This window comes from Clarias gariepinus, chromosome 26 (genome assembly GCF_024256425.1).
Source record: "Clarias gariepinus isolate MV-2021 ecotype Netherlands chromosome 26, CGAR_prim_01v2, whole genome shotgun sequence".
Lineage (NCBI taxonomy): Eukaryota > Metazoa > Chordata > Actinopteri > Siluriformes > Clariidae > Clarias > Clarias gariepinus.
In genome coordinates, this window is record NC_071125.1 from 3,506,486 (window position 1) to 3,530,078 (window position 23,593).

General features: G+C 38.9%; 1 protein-coding gene across 2 annotated transcripts in view; it reads right to left on the reverse strand.

Moving 5' to 3' along the window:
• Positions 1-23,593, reverse strand: part of LOC128514368 (raftlin-like) — a 101,139-nt gene that overhangs the window by 72,103 nt on the left and 5,443 nt on the right. For both annotated transcript variants that reach the window (XM_053488189.1, XM_053488188.1), the window contains exon 2: positions 15,840-16,010. In XM_053488189.1, coding sequence (XP_053344164.1) covers positions 15,840-15,984 — 145 coding nt within the window. In that variant the 5' untranslated portion in view covers positions 15,985-16,010. The remainder of the gene's footprint in view (positions 1-15,839; positions 16,011-23,593) is intronic.

Sequence of the window (23,593 nt, forward strand, 5' to 3'; positions counted from 1 at the left end):
ATGGAAAATTCAATCTGAATGAATGACAAAGAAACTAATGCAGGTAATACTCCGATGATGATTTAAGATCTGTAATGGGGTGATGAGACATTCAGAATTTTCTCTCAGATGGGAATAAAAGGTCAAGTGGCCCTTGGCATTTCGTGCAGTGATACAGTTTGAAAAAGGTAACGTCTGCTCCGATTCTGATTATTTTTTGACAGATATCTGGCTAATTATAGACGTACAGTATGATTAATGCATTTAACAAGTGCATAGACTTTAAATGTTTCTAAATAAGCGGCATATTGGGTTTTTATGCACAAAGAACTCAAGTCTCTGTGGATCAAACAAAGAAAAAGACTGATGTCACATGAGATTCCCGATCGCCGCTAGTCTCTTGACAGACGTGCGAAAGCCCCAGAACAACAGGTGGCTGATCGTCATGGAAACAGCTCCGCGATCCCGGCGCGGAGATGGATTCCATGGAAACCCTTGCCAGTCCGAAACTCGAGTAAGTTAGGTGCGGAGACATCATGCGTGTGTTTTAAAGCCAGAATGCTTGCTTTCATTCATCAAACCAGAAAAAAAAATGAAACAACAACAACGAAAAAACATTTTAATCAGTTTTTAATGGACTTTGCTTCCCACTCAGCTTGGCATTCTCCTGTTTCCCCATTTCAGGATCCCCGACTGAGCGAGTCGGCTTCGATCCGAGTGGGTAATTTGTCAGTGTTTCATGTTGTAACATGAAATCAGTGTTGAATGCACAATAACTGATCAAATGGGGTTGGGTTCGCAGCACGCAACCCATCTTTTTTTTTGTCAGACAGGCTTTAAAGATCGAGTCGGTCATAATAACTGTAATGTAATGAGGGACGCGTAAATGATACTTGTCATTAGACACCCTACATTTCCCAGTTTCGAAATAAAACATGTTGAAGTTTTAAATGAACAGTGAAAGTGGGCCTCTAGGGTGCACCGTATTAGAGTCTGTACTGTATATTTGTGTGTGTGTGTGTGTGTGTGTGTGTGTAGGATGGGCTTCCCAGCTGGAACCACACCAGGGCCTCTCATTTACATTCGTATTCGCATTTATTCACTTGGCAGACACTTTTATCCAAAATGATTTACAAGTGAGGCGGAATTGAGTCCAAATACGAAGCTGTTAAAGGAGCTGACAGTGATGCAGTGCTGCAAAACCCAGTTTCACAAAGTGACCAGAAACAACAGAAGAACAGTTAGTCAAGCTAGAAATGATAAATTGATGAATACTTTGCATTACACAACAGTGCTGTGGAATTCTCCTAAATCTGCACACACTCTCATTTATTTATAAGAATTTATAAGTTCTTCAACAACAACTCCTTCATAATGTAAACTTGTATGGCGGACATGCTGTAAAAACGTGATGTTTTCTGTAAGAAAAATTGACTAGCAGGAATGAGTCTCCAGTGTCAATAAAATTTTATGACATTTCACTTTCCAGATCTTCTCTAACATGACAAGGTAAAAAGTAGAGACCATGTTTATGTCTTACTGACCGCCCTCATATTTAAACTATAGGTATGGATCGAATCCCATGTTCTATTAGACACATTTTTAATAATGAAACTGATTTAGAATTCCTCTATATTTAAATGATCTCGCTAGAAATGCTGACTAACCTTTCTAGCTAGTTAGATCATTTTTTTTGTAGAACTTGTCTTGCTCTTAAAAATACCAGGCCAAATGATTAATTTATGAATTTACTAAAAGATACTTCACGATCAAACCTCTATTAAAAGAAACCGCGGAAGGCTAGTGAGAGATGGATTGTTTTTAGCTGCTTTATCAGTGATAACTTGTCCTTGTTTTGTTGATTTGCCATTGTGACAAGTTTTCCACATATTCATAAATATATCGTCATCCTCTATACCACTTTATCCTGTATACAGGGTCACGGGGGGCCTGGAGCCCATCCCAGAAGACTTAGGGCACATACAAATGCACACTACAGGCAACTTGGAAATGCCAATCAGCCTAATCTGCATCTTTTTGGACTGTTGGAGGAAACCTGAGTACGCAAAGGAAACCCACCCAGCACATGGAGAACATGCCGACTCCATGCACACTGTCCCCAAGGTGGGAATCGAACCTGAACCCAGGAGATGCAAGGCGACAGTGCTAACCGCCAAGCCATCATGCTGCCAAGCGTATGCCATATGCAAATATGTACTGTATGCTTATGTACTGTATGTGTTACAGTACATAAGCCAGGGTTTTAACAATCTTATGGGATTTTCCTCCTAATGTGACATCACAAAAGTCAACACCCTCCCCTGACTGTTGGTTAGCTCTGCTGTTTTCTGGTGGGGTGAGTTTCAGCAGTGCATTATTTACATATGACATACGCATTTGGAGAAGGAGCTTAATAAAAATACATTATCTGAGACACTATGTAAGGTGTATTGGACACACTTTGGGGAGATCTGTATTGATTCGTTAAAGAAATACAGTAGGATATATGGGACCTTTAAACAAAACAAAGGTAATATGAGTACTATTCCTATTTATTGTTTTTCAGTGAAATTAAAAAAAAATGGACCTCAACCGTACTGTAACAAGAGACAATACAGGAGACAAAAACATACACCACCTTACTACTTGTTATTTAACATAACTTAAACAGAAAAACCAAATTCTGAGCGGAATATTATGACTGATCGCTTAGCGACCGACCTAGCGAGTCATCTTGTGGTTAGCGCGTTATTATTATGATCAATATATTTCAATAGCTCTCAGCAGAAATGGTTTAATATAGAGAAAATAAAGCGAATGTGATAAGTTCGAAGCGTAATAACAAAGTAAAGTATGGAAAAAAGAGCCGCCTTGCTTAAAGCTGATTAACTCTAGTTCTATAATCCTGTGACTACGAGGCTTTGACCACAAATAACATTTTCTAAAAAAAAAATCCTCAGACGCTTATAGAGAAATTGTAGGCCCCTTTATATGCGAAAATAACATTTACGTATTATTTGAATGACATCATAGAGAGATAGAAAGGGGGAGAGGTTTTTTGTTCTACAGATTTTAGACTGCATTTCTACACTTTCGAGACCCTGATGTTAGATAAAGAGAAAAAAGTACAACGGGAGACATCAGGGATATATCATCAATCAGCGTTTTCTGTCTCTCTCTTCCCCTCTCGGAGACAACAGCAGATGCTCAGATGTTAAACACGAGCCTGTAATGACAGCCAGAGCTGAAGGCAAACACCCCTGAGCAGCGACATGAACCAAACCAGACTTAGCGAGCGCCTGCCAGGAAAATCTAATCAGAGGAAGAACCCATTCAAACTCCCACTGAAAAAACAGGGGGGGAACGTTTAGCGGAGCGAGTGCGCCGCGTCGAGCACAGGGCCGAACGAAGGTACTGAGAGAGAGAGAGAGAGAGAGAGAATGAAAAGTGTGCCTCAGACACAGGAAGGAGGCCGAGAATTTCCTCCTGAGCTGAAGAGCAATTCAGTGCGCTGAGCTTTGACACTGTGGGCACAGGGAGGAAGGAACCGCGCACAGATCTGCGTTTCCTGTTGACAGGAGCTGTCATAGTGCGCACGCACGGCTTTTCTGACACGTCTAAGCTAAATCTAGCGCTAGTTTTCATATCTCATATCGAACCTCTCAAGAAGCTGACAGTCGTCTCGCGGCGCCGCCGTTCAAGCCGACCTGAACTCACATCGCATGTCAGTAAACAAATCTATTTACAAGACGGAGCTAGAACTCTGTGAGATCGTCTGTATGTGCTGTGTTATATGATTTACAGTGATATAACATCGATCTCCTCACTGCTCTTATGTTTAAATCATAAGGCTGGGTCGGATCACATGTTGTACCACCATGCTGCTACGATAAACTAAACGGATCAGGATTGACTAGATAGTGAAAAAGAAAAAAAATGTATTATTGTTATTATTATTGTATTGCAATAATTTTTAATAGGAAAAAAATAAACATTTCAACCACTTAAAAAAAAAATCTGAATAACACTCAGGTTTTGATGTTTTTCCTCCTGATAAAACAAAAAAACAAGACTTATTTTTCTACCTAACATTTTCCAGCGTCATTCAACATCATCTAAGTCAAAATTTCTATCCAGGATAGAAATGATGCAATGAAGTGGACTCCAAGTTCCAGAATGCAATGCAGCTACTGTATATGAGATGGTTACACTGAGATGGATGGATGGATGAATAATATTTGAGTGTTCAGATAAAGGGTTGCCACAAAGACCTCGGCACAGGTTTTACGCCGGATGCCCTTCCTGACGCAACCCTCCCATTTTACCCAGGCTTGGGACCGGCACCGCATCCAGTGGCTGGGGTTTGGGCACTGGCTGGAAATCAAACCCGGGTCTTTCCCACGGCAGGTGTAACACTAACCACTGAGCCACCATATACAATTTATACATATAACATTTACAGAAAATTTCCAGCACAGTACGCTGATGAGGCTCTTAGCCGCAGTAAAACATTTGAATGGTGGAAACGTTTTTTAATGAAGGCCCCAAGTCCGTGAACGACATTCCCAGATGATGTGTCTCGGGGCCTACTGGGTGATAAAACTACTACATCACAGGCACTCCACAGGAGTTATTGTGCCACATCCCTCGCACAGTCCTCACCTCGTTTTAAGCCATTTTCACATGTTTGGGCCATTAAAGGATTTCCTGGGAGGCCTGCGTTTCAGACATGAAGCAGGCAGTCTGAGAAAACTTTCTACCTTGATGGTATTTAAGCTCTAGTGAAACACTGGGATAAGTGTAGCAGAGGATTATATAAAGAAATAAAAGGAGTACTCTGATAATCAAAAGTCCACAAAAAAAAAGTTTTTTTTCTTTTGCACAATAAATGAGTGCTTCTTTGATTGACACTAATCTAGCAGGTTTAATCGTAGCTTTTATGCTAACCTTGTTGCTCCAGGACAAATCAATACCTGAACTGCAGGATTCAGATGTACAGGATATACTGTACTGTAGTAGACATGGAAGATGTGATTTGCACAGCCATTGCCACTTTAAAATTTTTATATATATCTTTTTTTCCCCTATATTCCTATATTTCTATATTTTGTAATATTTTTATTTTGCCCTTATTTGTACAGTTTATTTTACTAGTTAGATTCATTTTCTTTCGTATTTCTTTTTATTAATATTTATACCTTATAAATAGCTTTTATTTTATTTTTAAGGTCACCGGCGGTCGAACGAGCATTTCACTGCATATCGTACTGTGTATGACTGTGTATGTGACAAATAAAATTTGAATTTGATTTAGTCATTTTTGAGCACTTTTTTCTTCTCCCAGAAATCTAACATATACTGTAATAAAGAACGGGCGAACTAGCCAGTGTAGTTTTTCTGCCGGCGAAAGATCAAACTATATACGACTCCTGCAGGTAATAATAATGTGATGTATAGAAAATCTTTTTTTTTTTTTTTTTTTAAAAAGATGCTGTGGGGCCGAGAATGCTAGGCTGCATCTATTTAGCGAAATGGGAGTGATCTGCAGTCTGTGTCCGCGGACTCATCAGAACAATGGCAGTCATCCACGCAGCACAGGCGAAATGGGGAAAAGCAATGCGGCGAACCAAATGGCCGTCTTGCCTGAATGCGTCTCTCGCAGAGTCCTTTTCCATCTGAGTTTTTATCGGGTGGAGAAATGACTAAGGGAAGCAGTGTGTGTGTGTGTATGTGTATTGTATGTTTGTGTGTGTGTGTGTGTGTGTGTGTGCATGGGGGGGATTTCCTACATCCGTTAGCCCGAATCCATTGCATAAAAACAACCTTTTTTTTTTTTTCACCTTCCACTCTGCGCTGAGCCTGATCTGTTAATCAGTATTTCAAATTTGCATTCTTCCAAAAATGCTAATCAATGAAAGCTCCTACGTGGTCTGTTAGCATTGCAAAATAAGACCCTTCCCCTGTAGATCTCCTGCCGCCATCAGTCTTGTTGCCATTATTTATTTATTTATTTATTTATTTATTTTTTGACGATGTGTTACTTTCTCGCATTATTAGGCACCTTTGCATATAAATACGGAGTCACGCTCTCTGATCACATCAAGATGACTTACGCGGGAGAGCAGAGTACAGTGGTCGATTTTATAATGTATTATAGCAGTGTGGAATGTTTGGTTTTATAGATACGGATATGACCAGGAGCGAGATGGGGTTTATGATTAACCTTCTGAACTGTAGTTGGATGCAATGAAGGAAATAAACGTATTTGATTTAACTCATTTGTGTACTCTATGAGTCTAATTTCATGATTTTTCTTCCCTGATTTTTCTTTCTTTCTAGACTGTAAAACGACGCAGAAGACGTCCAAAATACACAATAATCTCCTTTGAACAGTTGATATTGAGATGTTTTATGATCTGTAAATACTTTGTTAATTGGTGATTTCTGAGGCTGGTGACTCTAATGAACGTCTCCTCTGCACCAGAGGTAAGGTTTGGGCTTGCTTTCCTGGGAGGATCTTCATGAACCCTTTAAAGGTCCCGTATTTTACAATTACTTCAGCAGCTTATCACAGGTCTCAGAGTTCATGAAATACATTTGAAATACCTCTCACATAATGCACTTTGTCATTCCACAAACTCCTTTTGATACACTCCTTTTCCGAACGCACCATTTCAGTGTCTATGAAAATGAGCTACTGCTGAGCCACACCTTGTATGAGGTCACAATAGGAGGGAAAGTTTTTTATTTGGATACGCCCCCAGGGGAGACCCACCTGAACATCTAAAGCAATGACTTAAAAGTGAATTTTGCATAACAGGTGCCCTTTAATGTTTTACGAGAGTTTTTTTTAGCAGTCTTCAGCTTATTATTTACAGTCAGTTTTTCCGAGCAGTCTGAGCTCTTTCACATTTATGATACATTAAGTAAATGAAAATTATTAAACAAATAATAGAAAATCTGACAAGATTTAAACATCAACCTAGTTAAAGTCTTGCACTAGGGATTGATGCTTGTTATAAAACCATTTGTTGTTTTATAACTTTGCTATTTCTGAAGGTTTAAAATGCAGTGTTTTTCAAAACATCCAATTAGTGCTAGATTAGTTAATCGTACTATGTAATTAACACTAATTAGGTAATTAGTACAATGTAACTATTTGCATAGTGTATGATCTTATCTCTGTTCGTAGCTGCAGCACTAAAGCAGTGCTCAAATTATAAACACGAATAAAATTCCACATCACAACTCTACTGTCTAATAAGCTAAATAAGTATATAATAATAATAGTGCAACTTTTTTTTTTTTTTTTTAGGTAAATTGCTTTTACAGGGAATCTTGCTTACGTTTCGCAAAACACTTTAACCGACCCTGCGGGGACCAGGACAAGCCCTTTGTTTTTCCTCTTTAAATTGAGCCATACATAATAGACGCCTACTGTTTTGACTGCAAAGCTGAAGAAGCCACTTTTAAGGCATGGAGGTCACAGAAGACATTGCGCTCCCTAAAGATTCCTGACTTGCTGCTCCTGCTGATATGTGTGAGTTTATTTTTGTTTGCTCAGGCTGAAGGTGGACTCGGACTAAAAATGGTCCCTCCCGGTAGTAAAGACAACCTGAGGGTGTGCGGCGCCCACTCTGCCCCGGAGCTACTGTGTTCTCTGTCCCTTATCTACCTGACATTTTAAACAGCCGAAATCACATTCGTGGAAAATCAGAAACGTGACAAACATCATAAGCGGCGCGCTGGGTTTTTGCCGATCCGGTTTCCGTCTGGCTTCTCGGCCTCCTTTACCGCTCTACGCGTTGCTGTTTCCCCTCGAGGGGAAATTCCGCTGTTAATTTAGGCCGATGTTCAAGTGGGTGTCATGTCTGAGCATCCTATTAAATTGATAACTTTGCTCTCCTGACGGTACACTTCGACATAATTATACCATCTGGTGCGCTTCGCCGTCTACGAGAAACTATGAACGATTCGTCTGCTCCTCCTAATCATACTAGATTGTAATGTTCGGCGTAAACATAACATGCTGTACCTTCATACACGTCAGCTGGAAATGAATGCATGGATTTGACCACGGCGCCGTAAACATGATTAATATGCCTAAGCAATAAGCATGGCAGTCTCTCTCTAGCAGAGTAGTGTTAGGGATCATTACACTCGCTCAGGCAATCTCGCCCACTGGAGTTTATTGTCCTCAGACGGGGATCATACACTTGCCGTACGGATTTTCTATTTTGCTTTAGGATTTGCGTCATTATCAATAGATATTAAGACAATTTCAACCTATTGAGCACGAATGCTTTCTTTAAAGAAATGAGATACAGAGCACGAACAAAAAAACTAAAATGTGAAATATGGACTGTTTCTTTATTAGCTTGTGTATTTATTTAATTCATAGTGCATTTAGACAGCATGGTGCTGTAGTGGTTAACAATAGCAATTCTCCCTGTGCTTGGAGGGTTTCCTCCAAGCACAGATTAGATTAATTGACATATTGTGCAAATGTGTGCCCTATAATAGACTGCCACCCTGTCCAGGGTGTACCCTGTCTCATGCCCAAAGTCTCCTGGAATAGGCTCCACCCCCCGTAACCCTGTACTGCATACGCAGTATAGAAGATGAATACAATAGATTTATATGCACTTTATGTTTTTTATTTCGTTTTGTGCAATTTTAATATTTTAATTTTAATTTTTAAAATGCATTATAGTTGTATACATTGTATATTCGTATTTTTTTGTGGCTCAGCTATTTCTAATGATTCTCTTCAGTATTTAAAGTATAATATAGAAATGTATTTTTTTATTATAATTTTTTATTTCATGCTCACTGGCTACACAGGAACAACAGTTTTGATTTAAGAGATCGTAAAAAAGAGAAGAGTATAATATAAAATTTCATTTATTTCTGTGGCATAATAATAACAATAACAATAATAATAATAATATATTAATGAATGTAAAATTGAAATGTACATTCCAGCTAAAATATTCAAAAAGGTCGTCTTACTTTAGTCTAGTCCTATTGTTTAGTTTCCAAAAAAAAACATTTTTTTACGTTTTGTTTCCACCTAGGTCTTCTATACAGAATATGATGGTAATTCATTTCATTTAGCATGCATAAAGCTCTTGCCCTCTCTCACAACACCTCGTCTCCACTGCTCATCCTACAGTATACAGTGTCACAGGAGCTTGGAGCCTATCACAGAGGACTCGGGGCACTAGGTAAGGTACATCCCGGACGGGGTGCCAATCTATCGCAAGATGCATGAAGCTGATTTTAAAACGAAAAGAAAAACAGGAATAGTTGTTGATTTCTATAAATTTATTTAACATGAAAGGAGTCTCCTGTGTTAGTGTAAAGCCTTTAAATGAGCATAGGTACTGTATAATATAATATAATATAATATAATATAATATTCTTTAATGAATAGAAACAAAGATAAACCTAATAAACTTTGGAATTTTACTGTAGTATAAGTAGAATAAAACACTTCTGGGTATGCTGTTAGAGTATTTTAATTAACTTTTGAGGTCGGGATGCAAACAAGGATCAGTTTCCTATACAACAGCAAACTCTTTAATCTGTAATTAGTGTATCCTGATATACTACTGGATAGTAATGGGAGTCTGTAACCACTCCATAATCGATCTTCAGTAATTGATAATTGGTTTAACCGCCCAGGACAATGCTTCTTGTACTCTGTGTGTTTCCTAGAAATCAATGCCACAGTTATTTCCTCTTACACATGCCACAGCTCTCAAAGTGAAAGCACTACTGTCACTGTAGATCAACTAATATTTACCATTGTACACTGCATGCATCCTTGTGACAGATGTCCTAATACTAAAGGATGCCCACTTTCAGAGTGGCCCTTTTTTCCCCAGAAAATTTTTATAAAAGGTCAACATTTTCCTGCATTTTACACAACTGTGATATGTCATGAGTGTTTCTGCTATTCGAACCAATTCAATTCATTTTTCTTTATGTAGTGCTTTTAAGAGCCTTACAGAATCGAAAAACATTATGGAAATAAGTATAAAATGTGTGAGGGAATGCGTATAAATCAAAATGATCAGATAATTGCACCATGACATGTTTTAGGAATTTTTAAAATAGGAAAAAAACTGCCTTGCACCTCAATGGGTCCGGGTTCGATTCCCGTCTCTGAGTGCATGGAGTTTGCATGTTCTCCCCCGTTTCCTCCAGGTACTCTGGTTTTCTTCCACAGTCCAAAGACATGCAGATTAGGCTTATTAGTTTTCCCAAAAATGCCTGTAGTGTGTGAATGTGTGTGAGTGTGTGTATGTGTGCCCTGCGATGGATTGGCACTGTGTCCAGGGTGTGCCCCGCCTCGTGCCCTACTGTAAGTCTCCTGGGAAAGGCTGCAGGTCCCCGCGACCCTAAATACAGGATAAAGCGGTATTGAAGATGAGTAAGGAAATAAACTGATCATCATCTACTGTATAAATGGTGTTGGTGCCGTTTATACTCTGGATTATTACAACAAATGGTTTCGAGAACTTATAAGCATCCTAAAGGACTCACTCATTGTTTATCCGGTATAGATGGTCTTTGGGGGGACGACATCTCAGAAGTGGGTGTCAGTTAGCCTAAACTGCATGTTTTTGGACCGTGGGAGAAAACCCACCACGATTAGGAAGAGCATGCACACTCCATTGCAGGTGGGAATCAAACCCGGGCCCTATATTTTATTTTATTTTTTTAAACCAAGCCCCTGATAACATTTATGTTTTTATGAAATGATGTTTAAATTCCCAAGTATACCCGGCTGAGGAAACGAAACATCCTTTTGTTTTATGTCATAAAGACGAGCTGAACATCATCTCTGAGAAATCGTTTTTTTTACAGGTGCATATTAGCCATTCTGACGCAAAAGTGAATATCCAGACTCGTATCTGGAGGATATTGTATTCCAAAGAGAGAGAGAGAGAGAGAGAGAGAGACTCTAAGCCCTAGATAGACTTCAGTGTTTATCTGAAAGCTCTATACAGGATTAATGTGATCTCTGAGCTGAATTGTTAGCACGCGCGCCGTCTCACACCGCTCGCTAAGACTTTTCATCACACCCTGCTTTGGTGAACAATAACACCCTGACAGTTATATTTAGCCTCCCGAGCATTCCGTCACCGTTCTCCTCACGTTCAGCAGGGTTCGGGATTTCACACAGAACCTCCACACACCTTCACAAACACCTCCTGCAGCACCTCGTGTCAACGTAACAGTAACAAATCTGCCTTATGAGGAGACGATCCAGAGAACACTGAATTGGCAGTTTGGTGAAGATTTTAAAGAAAGCTTTTTTTTTTCTTTCTTTTTTTTCGTTTCAACAAAGCAGCAATTTGGGTTCGTGTATTAAAGGTTATTAAAACAAATTCTCTGAAGAGGACTGTATGATGCTGTTTGTGCAGACATAACTTTTGTCTACATACCTGTAGTTTGAGACAAAACTCCTCATCTAATCCCGCAAATGAAAATCTGACTGCAGATTTTTATCCACGTTCGCACTTCATTCACCGATGATTTGACGGAAATTTAATCTAATCTGCATATATTTAAGTTTACGATTCCACTCAGCCATATAAAGTACACCCAACTCCGGAATTAATGACACCCATTAATAGAAATGGTAAAAAAAAAAAAAAATTACCACATTAGTAAAGCTGGGTGTGAAAAATCACTTATGGTAAAACAGATTGTGCAAGTTAATGCCAATTAATCAAAAGTTACCAAGTGCCTTCATAGCACATCTGATTTGCATGTAGCCACACCTACAATCTCCATGAAATGAAAATGTCATAAAGCGTAAAAAAAACAACAACAAATAAGCAACAAAACAACGAAAGACATCCTATTACACACTCAAATAAAATCTGCTGTGTGTTGGCTACAATAAAGTATTTATATAAAAGATACATACAGTATTTTTATAATATGCCATTAATTTTGTCTTCATTTCATATTGCATTTGTCTATTGATTTGGTTTATTGTATAAATTATTTATAATTGATGCTACACAGTACAATTATGATCTGCTGCTCATGCAGCGTTAGAGGGTGGTGTAATACTCTCAAATGAAAGCGCTCTTCCGCTTTCACGCGCTCAAAGACATCCACGACTGGATACTAGACAGTCTCTTGGAGCACAGTCAAACTGCTTCCAACACACCTACAGTAGCTACGGAAGTCTATAACATCGGGACTCACCTCAAAGGTGAACGCTTTTCTTTTTGCCTCTTCTGTGGGTTACTGAATTACTGATAGGATGGTTGGGGGTTTGGACACAAGCACCAACAAGTTGCTACAGTTGGGCGCTTGATCAAGGCCCTTAACCCTATCTGCTCCAGGGGTGCTGTATCCTGGCTGGCCCTGTGCTCCGACCCCAGCTTCCTAACTGAGATATGCGAAAAAATGATTTCACTGTGCTGTAAAGTACAAGAGACAAACAATTTAATATTTTTATTATGATTATTATTTAAGATAAATTGACGGAAGCCCGAGATTAATGGGATGGGATAATGGGATATTTTTATTGTTTCTGCGAACAATATACAAATAAATTTATTCATATCGGGTTAAAGGAGGCCATTCTTTTAGACCATTTCACAATGGTCTCCTGTTATACTGAACTTTTAGCCTCCTAACACACAGTATGATGCAGATCAATCCCTGTTATCTGTTTTCACCCAAATGAGGATGGGTTCCCGGTTGAGTCTGGTCCCTCTCAAGGTTTCTTCCTACTGGCATCTCAGGGAGTTTTTTCCTGCCACTATCGCTGTTGCTCTTGATCGCTCGCTCATCAGGGACAATCTGATTCTATTTGATTCATACACATTCACATTTCATACAAACTTCGATAACAGCTTTGTGACAATAACAATTGTTAAAAGTGTTATACAAATAGAATTGAATTGAACTGAATTATTCTTGTTGTTATCCTCAAAGTTTCAAAATGATCTACAGTCACCTACAAGCTGATTTGAAGGGCTGCTAGAAAGAAGTGCTTTCTGTGAACAACCAAGGAAATGGGGCATCTCAACGCTAGCAAGCATCACTGCAAATGTAGGTAAAATTGCATGAAATTGCTTTTCTTTTTGTTTGAGCTGTTCCTTAAAAAGATTTGTAAATTATAAACAATGTAAGTCAATTTTAAGTTTTGATGCTTTTATGAAGACTTTTTGAATTTAATGACTAAGTACAAGTAGATTAAAGCCCAAAACATGGTTGCCTCTGCCAGGACGTTAAGCCTGAATCTTGCAACAAACATTACTATGATGAGCATTAGCACTAAAAAGTTCTGAGCATATGAGTTATTCCTAAAACAGCGATCTACCGACTTGGGGAGTAACTGGAAAAAAAAAAAAAAAAAAAAAAAAAATATATATATATATATATATATATATATATATATATATATATACAGTATATATATATATATATATATATATATATATATATATATATATATATACACTCACACACACACATTTTTTTTTATAGACATACCAATCAAATATATCTGTTTAGTGACTGATCTAAAGTAAATACTTGTAAAAACTCATTTAAGTTAAGAAGCGCTACTTAATTTATTTTTGATAAAAATAATCTGGTTGTAAGAAAGTCGCGGAATTTAAATTAAAGACCTAAAAACAACCATGGAGTAAGAATATTCCTGTTCTGCAATAAAGAATATTCCTGTTTTGCAATGAAGAGAATCCGAGATAAATAAATAAATAACAACCACCTTGTTAGATTTTAAAGGAACATGCTCAGTATTATTATTTAAGGTGCATTACTTGGGATAGTATCTGGGACCATCATGACCCTGTAAATAAATGAATGAAGTATTACTGATGATCAATGATCACTCTAAAAAGTGCTACAGTAATAATTCTTGGGATATAGCGATGACTGTGTACTGTATATAAAGATGAGATAAAGGAAACTGGGCCAATTGCGCCTATATTATTTATACAAAAAAACTCACCCTATTGTGTTTCCTAGTGATTTCCTTATCTGAGAATATCCCGTTCGTTCATCTTCCTCTCATTTCCTTTTAATTTGCCACAATCTGAAAAATATTTATAACCCTTAAAACCCTTGACAGCTTCGAGGATCCTCCTGATGGCGGGTGCACGCACAGGTGGGATGAGTGTAAATAATGGCACTGGAGGTGAAGTGCAATAATGAGATAGAGGGAATGTGACAGATCACGGCCCGACCGCCAATCCAATCTTAACAGTTATTCAAAGTAATATGTGCTTCATCTTGTTGATGAGTGGCAGCCATTTACAGGAAAACAGAGTCTGAAAGAGCTAATTAAAACTGAGTAAATGGGTGCTCTATAATTAAGCTCACTCTGATTTTATTGTATTGTTTAGCTGAAACAGATCATGCATTTTGACCAGATTTATTTTCCCCCAATAAAAACTCTTAATCTTCTGGCAAGACTGTGGGTTTACATTCCAACCAAGCTGGAGATGCACTCGATTTGAACTGGGTCTTGGTTTGCCATTTGAGATGTGGCAACGAATTAAAGACCATCTGTGTTATTCTGGGTTCTTGTTTTTTCATTTCAGTGTTTTTCCTGCTTGACCACAACTGATTCATCCGGTCAGCTACTGTACTTATCAGCCTTTCTTGATTTGCGGTGGGTGTGATACTGTATGTTGCATGGCCATGACCAAGTGGAAAGATCTGGGTTATCAGCTTTCCAGTAGGATGGATCCATTGGAATGACTCTTTAACCTGAAATTCCTGCTTGGAAAGATGTTTTTTCAAAAGAGCTTAGTCGAGATTCTGTGACGTTACTGCTCCTAGTGGAAAGTAAGTCTACCAAATCGGGGAAAAAAAACGTTTATGTTTTAATAATGGAAATTATAACCCGCTTTCTGCAATGATATTCGTTTAAACAGCAAACATTTTTATTTAATTGCAAGTTTTTGGCAAACAGTGAAAGAAGATGATGTTTTTAGTATTTCGTTTCAAACTGCGGAAATCTGAGTTTGCATGCGTGTCCTAATGGGGGAAGTAAAAAGTTCCAACTTGGATCCAGCAACATAAAGCAGGCCAACACTTAAAGTACATATGCAATACCTCCTATTTTCTCTTGAATATGAGTGAGAACAACTTCAGTTATTCAGTATAAATATCTTCTTATCTCGAAGGTTTCGGTATGAGTCTTTGTACCTGGAAAATAAGTGTTTTCATGTTGGGGCCCGGGAAACCCCTTCAGTTGATGACATTTTGCTTTTCTACTATATATAGTTCTGAAAACTGAAACCACAGAAATTCGTAAAATCCTTCTTGCATGTATCTTAAATGAAGATAAGGCTCTAGCTTTTTTTTGAAGATCACTATAAGTAAAAAGAATTTGAAAAAAAATTTAAGCATTTGTAGATTTTAATGGATATCTGATTAAAACCGAATAGATTAGAATTATGTTCATACTCAAAAAAGGACATTACCCTAGTTAGCAAGGTTTTGGACACCTTTACACAGCCTGACTTTGTAGACAGACAACCACAGTGTTTGTCAAAGTGTAAAGTCGCCTCCTTGCACAGCATGATATTTGCAGAAGGACTGGCTCGATGTTTTAAGCAAATAAAACTCTTAAACATCAGCAGCATGTGACAGGCTTTTCAGACTCACACATGGATGTTCACGTAGATATTGATTATTGACCCTGAAATCTGCTTCTGGTCCAATTTCATTCAGTACTGGGATTAAATTTTGCGCTTTTGATGAAACGGAGACACCGCATAGAACGTGTCTTTGCTCAACAGCTTGTTCCTTGTTCATAACGACATGGCAGGAGACGAACCTACTTGACTTACCTTCTTTTCCAACCAAGAAGTCTACATGGCAGTAAGTGTAGGCCACTCCGATCTTGGTCTCCACTTGCGGTCTTTTAAGAGTTGAGTAAATCTTCCCCGGACTGCCGTCGTCTGTCTGACGAATCTTCCTCAACCCACAACCCATCTCTGCTGTCAGAGTGAACGTTAATCCTGAAACAGAAGAGAAAGCTGGTTAAGCTTCTTGGAGCAGGCGTTAAGTCTTTCTTTGTTTTGTGCGAAAGTATGTTTTTCTATTCTCAGACGTGTTTGTTAAGGGAAGTGAGATCTGATCTAACCATTCTTTAGGAAACTATAAATACCATCAGATGTCAGGAAAACATCGTTCAAACAGCATTCGTTTGCATGTTTAGTCTTCTCACAGATGTTCATTTATTGAGGTTTTCTCAAGAAATCTACACTATGAATACACTCAAAATGACTCCGCCTTTTATGCTTATTTAAGAGCCAAGGCTCTGTCTATTTTTACACTTAACTAGTCATTAACTCAAACTCTATCTTTGTGCTTCACTAACATTTTCTGACATTGTCCTCTCGGCATAGTACAGTACATAGTTGCACTTTAACCCTGCATTCAAACCCTGGATATTGTCTTGGATGTTGAATGTTGTATTAGGATCCTGGAGGCTTGATACTTCCGTCGATTGTACATCTGTAACCAGATGATATGAGACGATTTGCGTGACTTCCCCACCCTTGGACTATATCCAGCTTATAATGTGAAACTAGCTCACAAACGAGTGAGACAGCATCACATAAGAAATTTCACCATGGTATAAGTACCGAGGTATATACTATAGTAGCTGTAGCATGGTATATATACCATAGTATTTATTTGCTGATATACAGTAGTACCAGTATGTACCACACTATGGCACCACTTTGGCACAACAGTACATGTTAGCTAGCCACAGCTAGCTATTTAAACATCCATGTCTATTTAGCCCATGAACAGCATTTGAGTGCAACGCTAATCAGCTAGCTATATTTATGTAAAATCTTGCTAGTCTGCAAGTAGCTTAAACTCACATAAATATTTGGAAATAGAAACATCTAGAAGTTTCTAGTTAGAGTTACAGTGATTGCTAGTCAGCTAACATATCTACTAAGAAGAAGTTTAGCAACAAGATAAAAGTTTAACATACCCTAAACACAGCTAGGGTCTTAGATGTCTGTTTATTTCACTCAAAGTAATGCTAATCATCTAAGTTTATTTATAGAAGTAATAAACTTACTAAAATGTCAAGTACTGCAAAGGCATTAGCATGTTAGCTTTTTAATGTTTAGCATGTTTAGCTAGTTTTAGTAAATGTTTTCAAAATCATTATATATATGCGTGTTTATATATACAGTGGTGTGAAAAACTATTTGCCCCCTTCCTGATTTCTGATTCTTTTGCATGTTTGTCACACAAAATGTTTCTGATCTTCAAACACATTTAACTATTAGTCAAAAATAACATAATTGAACACAAAATGCAGTTTTTAAATGATGGTTTTTATTATTTAGGGAGAAAAAAAATCCAAACCTACATGGCCCTGTGTGAAAAAGTAATTGCCCCCCTTGTTAAAAAATAACTAAACTGTGGTTTATCACAGTTAAGAGTTCAATTTCTGTAGTCACCCCCAGGCCTGATTACTGCCACACCTGTTTCAATCAAGAAATCACTTAAATAGGAGCTACCTGACACAGAGAAGTAGACCAAAAGCACCTCAAAAGCTAGACATTATGCCAAGATCCAAAGAAATTCAGAAAAAAATTAGAACAAAAGTAATTGAGATCTATCGGGCTGGTAAAGGTTATAAAGCCATTTCCAAAGCCTTGGGACTCCAGCGAACCACAGTGAGAGCCATTATCCACAAATGGCAAAAACATGGAACAGTGGTGAACCTTCCCAGGAGTGGCCAGCCGACCAAAATTACCCCAAGAGCGCAGAGACAACTCATCCGAGAGGCCACAAAAGACCCCAGGACAACAACTAAAGAACTGCAGGCCTCACTTGCCTCAATTAAGGTCAGTGTTCACGACTCCACCATAAGAAAGAGACTGGGCAAAAACGGCCTGCATGGCAGATTCCCAAGGCGCAAACCACTTAAGCAAAAAGAACATTAAGGCTCGTCTCAATTTTGCTAAAAAACATCTCAATAATTGCCCAGACTTTTGGGAAAATACCTTGTGGACCGACGAGACAAAAGTTGAACTTTTTGGAAGGTGCGTGTCCCGTTACATCTGGCGTAAAAGTAACACAGCATTTCAGAAAAAGAACACCATACCAACAGTAAAATATGGTGGTGGTAGTGTGATGGTCTGGGGTTGTTTTGCTGCTTCAGGACCTGGAAGACTTGCTGTGATAGATGGAACCATGAATTCTACTGTCTACCAAAAAATCCTGAAGGAGAATGTCCGGCCATCTGTTCGTCAACTCAAGCTGAAGCGATCTTGGGTGCTGCAGCAGGACAATGACCCAAAACACACCAGCAAATCCACCTCTGAATGGCTGAAGAAAAACAAAATGAAGACTTTGGAGTGGCCCAGTCAAAGTCCTGACCTGAATCCTATTGAGATGTTGTGGCATGACCTTAAAAAGGCGGTTCATGCTAGAAAACTCTCAAATAAAGCTGAATTACAACAATTCTGCAAAGATGAGTGGGCCAAAATTCCTCCAGAGCGCTGTAAAAGACTCGTTGCAAGTTATCGCAAACGCTTGATTGCAGTTATTGCTCTTAAGGGTGGCCCAACCAGTTATTAGGTTCAGGGGGCAATTACTTTTTCACACAGGGCCATGTAGGTTTGGATTTTTTTTCTCCCTAAATAATAAAAACCATCATTTAAAAACTGCATTTTGTGTTCAATTATGTTATCTTTGACTAATAGTTAAATGTGTTTGATGATCAGAAACATTTTGTGTGACAAACATGCAAAAGAATCAGAAATCAGGAAGGGGGCAAATAGTTTTTCACACCACTGTATATATATATATATATATATATATATATATATATAATATTCTGTATAAACACGCAAGCTGGCATCAGCTAGGTTTTTTCTTTTTTATAAAATGCAAGCAAGTGACCTTGACAGGTAAGCATGTTCGGTAGCAGATCGGTGTCTATGATGACACCAGCATGAACGGGGAGAGTATTATGGTATGTCCTCATACAAGTCCAAACGCTAATCCAATAAAAGTCCATTTAATGACTTCTGACAGTTGTTAAATAAATAATGAAATAAGGCAAATAAGCTATTGGTTCCTCTAACAGGTGAGAAAGCCGGACCTTCGCTTTTCCTTCGTCACACAAATCCGTTCTGACAGCAGCGAGACGGCTGATTAAGCGGCGGGGGAGCGACCGACGCGAAGTGCACTTTATTACGTTCCCTTCTAATTATGTCGTGTGGTTTTACGGTGGCCGGCTAATCTGGGGGGCCGGCGAGGGAGGGAAAACTGCGCATAACGAGGTGAATGGCGCGAATGTAAAGGTGAGAATCAATCACGGCAAATCAGGAGCCTGCATTGTTCTTCAGGGGGTCGAGGGAACGCGAGACGAGGCCAGGCGCTGAGTTTAATTAGGGCCTCGGCGAGGAGCTCGGCTCATTCACGAGCTCTGGCATGAGAAATGATGCTTTCAGCAAAGCGCGGACGAATAGATGCGTTTCATTAGCCGTCGGGATAATGATGTTTTGCGTTCAGCGATCATGTCTGAACTATGGGCCGCCACCCGAACAAACGAAATGAGGCGCGAATCTGCACAACTAGGACATTAAGAAAATTTCCAGTCGTGCATCTCCCGGGTGAATAATCAACCATGTTTCATTCTGAAGTGTAATTTCTTTCTTCCTTTCTTTTTTTTTTTATTATTAGTCTGTTTGCTCTGTCACATCCCTCCAAGCAAGATTTCAGTTTTTCTTCTTTATGAGACAAGAAGCAGAGAGAGAGACAGAGACAGAGTAAAGTAAAAGAGAAAATCAAAATTCTCCCTCAACAGTCTCTTAAATTGCCTCTGAGGACTTGGAGCACTCAAACCCTCTCTAGAAAAAGAAAACAGATCAAGTCATTGAAGATGGATGAAGAGAAAAATCCTCATAAAAACACCGGGTTCTGGCGTGAAGAGCGGGCCGGATGATGGCCTCCTGATGATGGACCCGAGCAAAGCAGCTGGAGGGAAAGTGGAGCAATAGTTAAGGGGTTAGAGGAGGGGGTCAGGGAGACAGGGTGTCTGTGGTGTGTATTTTTAGAGCTTATGGTGGGAGTGGGAGACGTTTACAATATGATTTCAGAGTGACTGCTGGATCCCGGGAATTCTCAGCAGCTCTTCATCCTCCAGAGTCCAGCTCCCCGAGCACGGCGGAGATTGACAGCGGAACAGAAGAGTGCGCACTCGGTAAGCAGTCCGCTCCCTTGACGGTGTAAGAAGAAGAAAGAACGAAAATGCCCTTTGGATTTCAAAACTCTACCACATGCCCACTTCTGTCTACAGTACAACATGCTGCTTTGCTGTGAAGTTACTGAATGCTTGATGTTTCTTCTTCTAAAAAAAAAACATCAGAAAATCATGAGGAGCATCACTGCTTAGCAGTTTTCCACCAAAGGATGGGGAAAAAAAGGATTCATTAATAAGTTACTAAACTGAAGCGATGCCCAGTGAAGCCCAGGATGGAAAAAAGGCATAAAAACCAGCATAGCGAGGGTTAAATCTATTTTTGATTTGAGTTAAATTACTTAATAGTGGTTCAAATGACAGGATTCCTACTTTTCCCATAACAGCATGCATGTTTTATTCTTTATACTCAAGTATTTGATAATATCACACACAGCACAACAGTATAAGGTTACAGATACACACAAAAAAATGCCATAATGAATTTATGTCACTGGTTATGATGGCTTGGAAAGTGCCGGTAATGTTTAAGTAATCTACATATATTGTATTGAATAATTCATTAATATTACATGAAGAGCATATTTATCATAATGATCAAAATAAGAGCTTTGATAAAAATATACCATTTTATTGCTATTATAATACTGATGCTTACTATGGCATGGTATATGAATAAAGAAAAAAGAAAAAGTCTTTCCGAGCTCTGCATCAAATGCAATTCATCCTTATGCACATACGAGCGCAGCAATTACCATGTGCATATTTTCTCCCCTAACGTTGCCACGTTTCACTGCTCTTAACAGTATGAGATGCTTTATGCGTTTAACATGTGTTAGAATTGTACCATAGGTCATATCCATTGTTTCTGACAATGCTGTAAAACACAATTAGCATGCAGGAACTGTAGGAAAAATTTTGCATTTAGACAAAAGAGTGTTAGATGTACAGTAACTGAGACAAGCGATATGATGGCTGCTCTGGGCATCACAGTTTATATGGACGGAAAATACGTATAAAGCTTTAGACACTATACGAAAAGCTACAATAGCTGACTTTTTTCACACAAGATTTTATTTGATTGCCTTTAGTTTTGATTCCAGCACACAATGTGGTGGACAGCTCATGTGTGAAACTGGTTCCTCATGCTCCCTGAACCGTTCTTTCACAATTTGAGTCGTGGAATACACCCGTGCCATCAGGGAAGAGAAACTCCATAGATAACATGATAACCTGGTCATACAGTACATTCAGGTCGTCTGCTGACTTCTATTTTATTGCTGCATAACGTTGCTGAGTCTACATTAGAGCAACTGAAGCAACCTCAGATCATAACACTGTCTCCAGGAGCTTGTCCTATGTAATAGGGTCAATCTGGACTCATCAGACCACATGACCTTTATCTATCGCTCTAAAGGCCAATCTTTTCGCTTCCTAGCAAACTGAAGCTTTTTTTTTTCTGATGAGTCTTGCTAACAAGTGGTGTTCACTTCAATCGATTTTTAACAATGAAACTTCACCATGCTTTTAAGTGATCCCCAATCCCCAATTTTTTGACGGTTCAGCACTATCCTTCCAGCGTTGAACAGGTCATACCCATACTATTCCATTCATTTTAGCATCTCCTTTCTTGTTTTTGAACCGTCTGAAACCATAATCCAAATGAAGTGGTGATAAACTTCCTCTCCCAGGCCAGACACTTCTCAGTATCCACTTTGTTTCTGCTAAGCTGGTACACAACAGCCAATTCTAAATGTCTGGAAACGACAGTGTTTAATTAGAGTGTGCTTGATTAGCAGCGATTAGCAGTGATATACTGAAAACTCTGAAGCACGACAAGCCTGAGTGACCTGTATTCATGTAAGGTGACAAAGAGCTCCAAGGCGTAGCTTCCTGGCTCGTATTTTTGTTCGATCAGCAGGGAAGCCTCTCTCTCTGTGAAGCCCTGTTTGGACATCTTGCTTCCTTCCTGTGCTTCCTGCACGACGCTCCTCACCTGGGCGGGAGTACTATGTGTGTGTGTGTGTGTGAATGTGCGTGAGGAGAAAAACAGGACTTGAACCCTTCAAAACAAATGGTAGTTAAAGGAAAACACTACAAGACAAATGTAAAGTTAGCTATGGAAAAAGTCGTTGGTGTCTTGAGATGAAAAATAGTATGTTTATATTGACCTCGAAGGACTGTTTTTTGATTCTCAGTTCCTCTTTTTGTCGTTTCAAAGCTGTGTGATCTCTACAGACTATGTACTGTACTGTAGGTCTGTTTGATGATTAGCCGTTGCAGGCAATGAGATACTTCCATAGGTCAAATGAAATCCTGAAATTGGCTGCATGGCAAACAGCAATGAGAAAGAAGCAGCTGCAATGTAGGCATCACTGGCTAGTGGTTATTGAGGAGGTGGTGGTGGTGGTGGGGTTGAGGTGGTGGTAATAGGGTGGGATTGAGTGTTGGGCAGCGGTAGATTGTATAAAAAGAACAGGACAGACTTTTACTCAGGTTCTCCGAAGAGCAGTTTTGAAGCTTAACTGGTCGTCGCCACCTTGGCAGGAGCTGACTCCTCCTAAACCTATGTTGATCCATTGAAAAGCAAATGGGCAGAACGAATGGAGCATGGCTGTTGGTTGGAACCCGCGGCTAACACAAGCTAGCTAAAAAGTCAAGCTAGCTATTTTGAAGAAATGCAGCTCACTCAAATAGGTCACGCCCCTAATGATGCATACTGGTATGGTTCCAGAGGCGAGTGCCTAGGGTGAAATTTTGCCCATGGGCACTAATCTAAACGCAGCCACCCAAAGATTTTTTACCAATGTTAGCAATATTACCAATTTCCAATACTCTAATCATATTTTTTGTATATATATAAAAAAATTTAGGAAAGACATGTAAATTAGGCAAAATTTCCATTAATGAAAAACACGTTTATTTCTTTTTTTTTTTTTTTTTTTTTGCATTTCAACATTGGGCTCTATGGGGCTTGTGTCATTTTCAGTGCCGAATCCTAGGGGTCATTTGAGGAACTGTAACTGTTTTAGCACTTGAGCGTTTTGGCTTTTTTTTTTTTTTTTTAAAGGCGGTGGTTCTGAAAATTGTTACACATGTTAAGGTTTAATCTGACAACTTCTCTCTAACATTTGTCTTTAAAGAATCTGCTTTTGTCATGAACTTTTTCTGGTACAATAAAACAATACGGCAATAACTTGCTAATCAGACCAGTGACAGTAAAAAAAAAAAAAAGGAAGAAAGTAAATACCCTGTAGCTATAGTTTCTATCCTGATGAGCAGCCTTCAGCTAAATGATTTACATAAGCACATATACTGTACAGTAACAGGGGAGCTGATATGGAGGACACAGTATAGGCA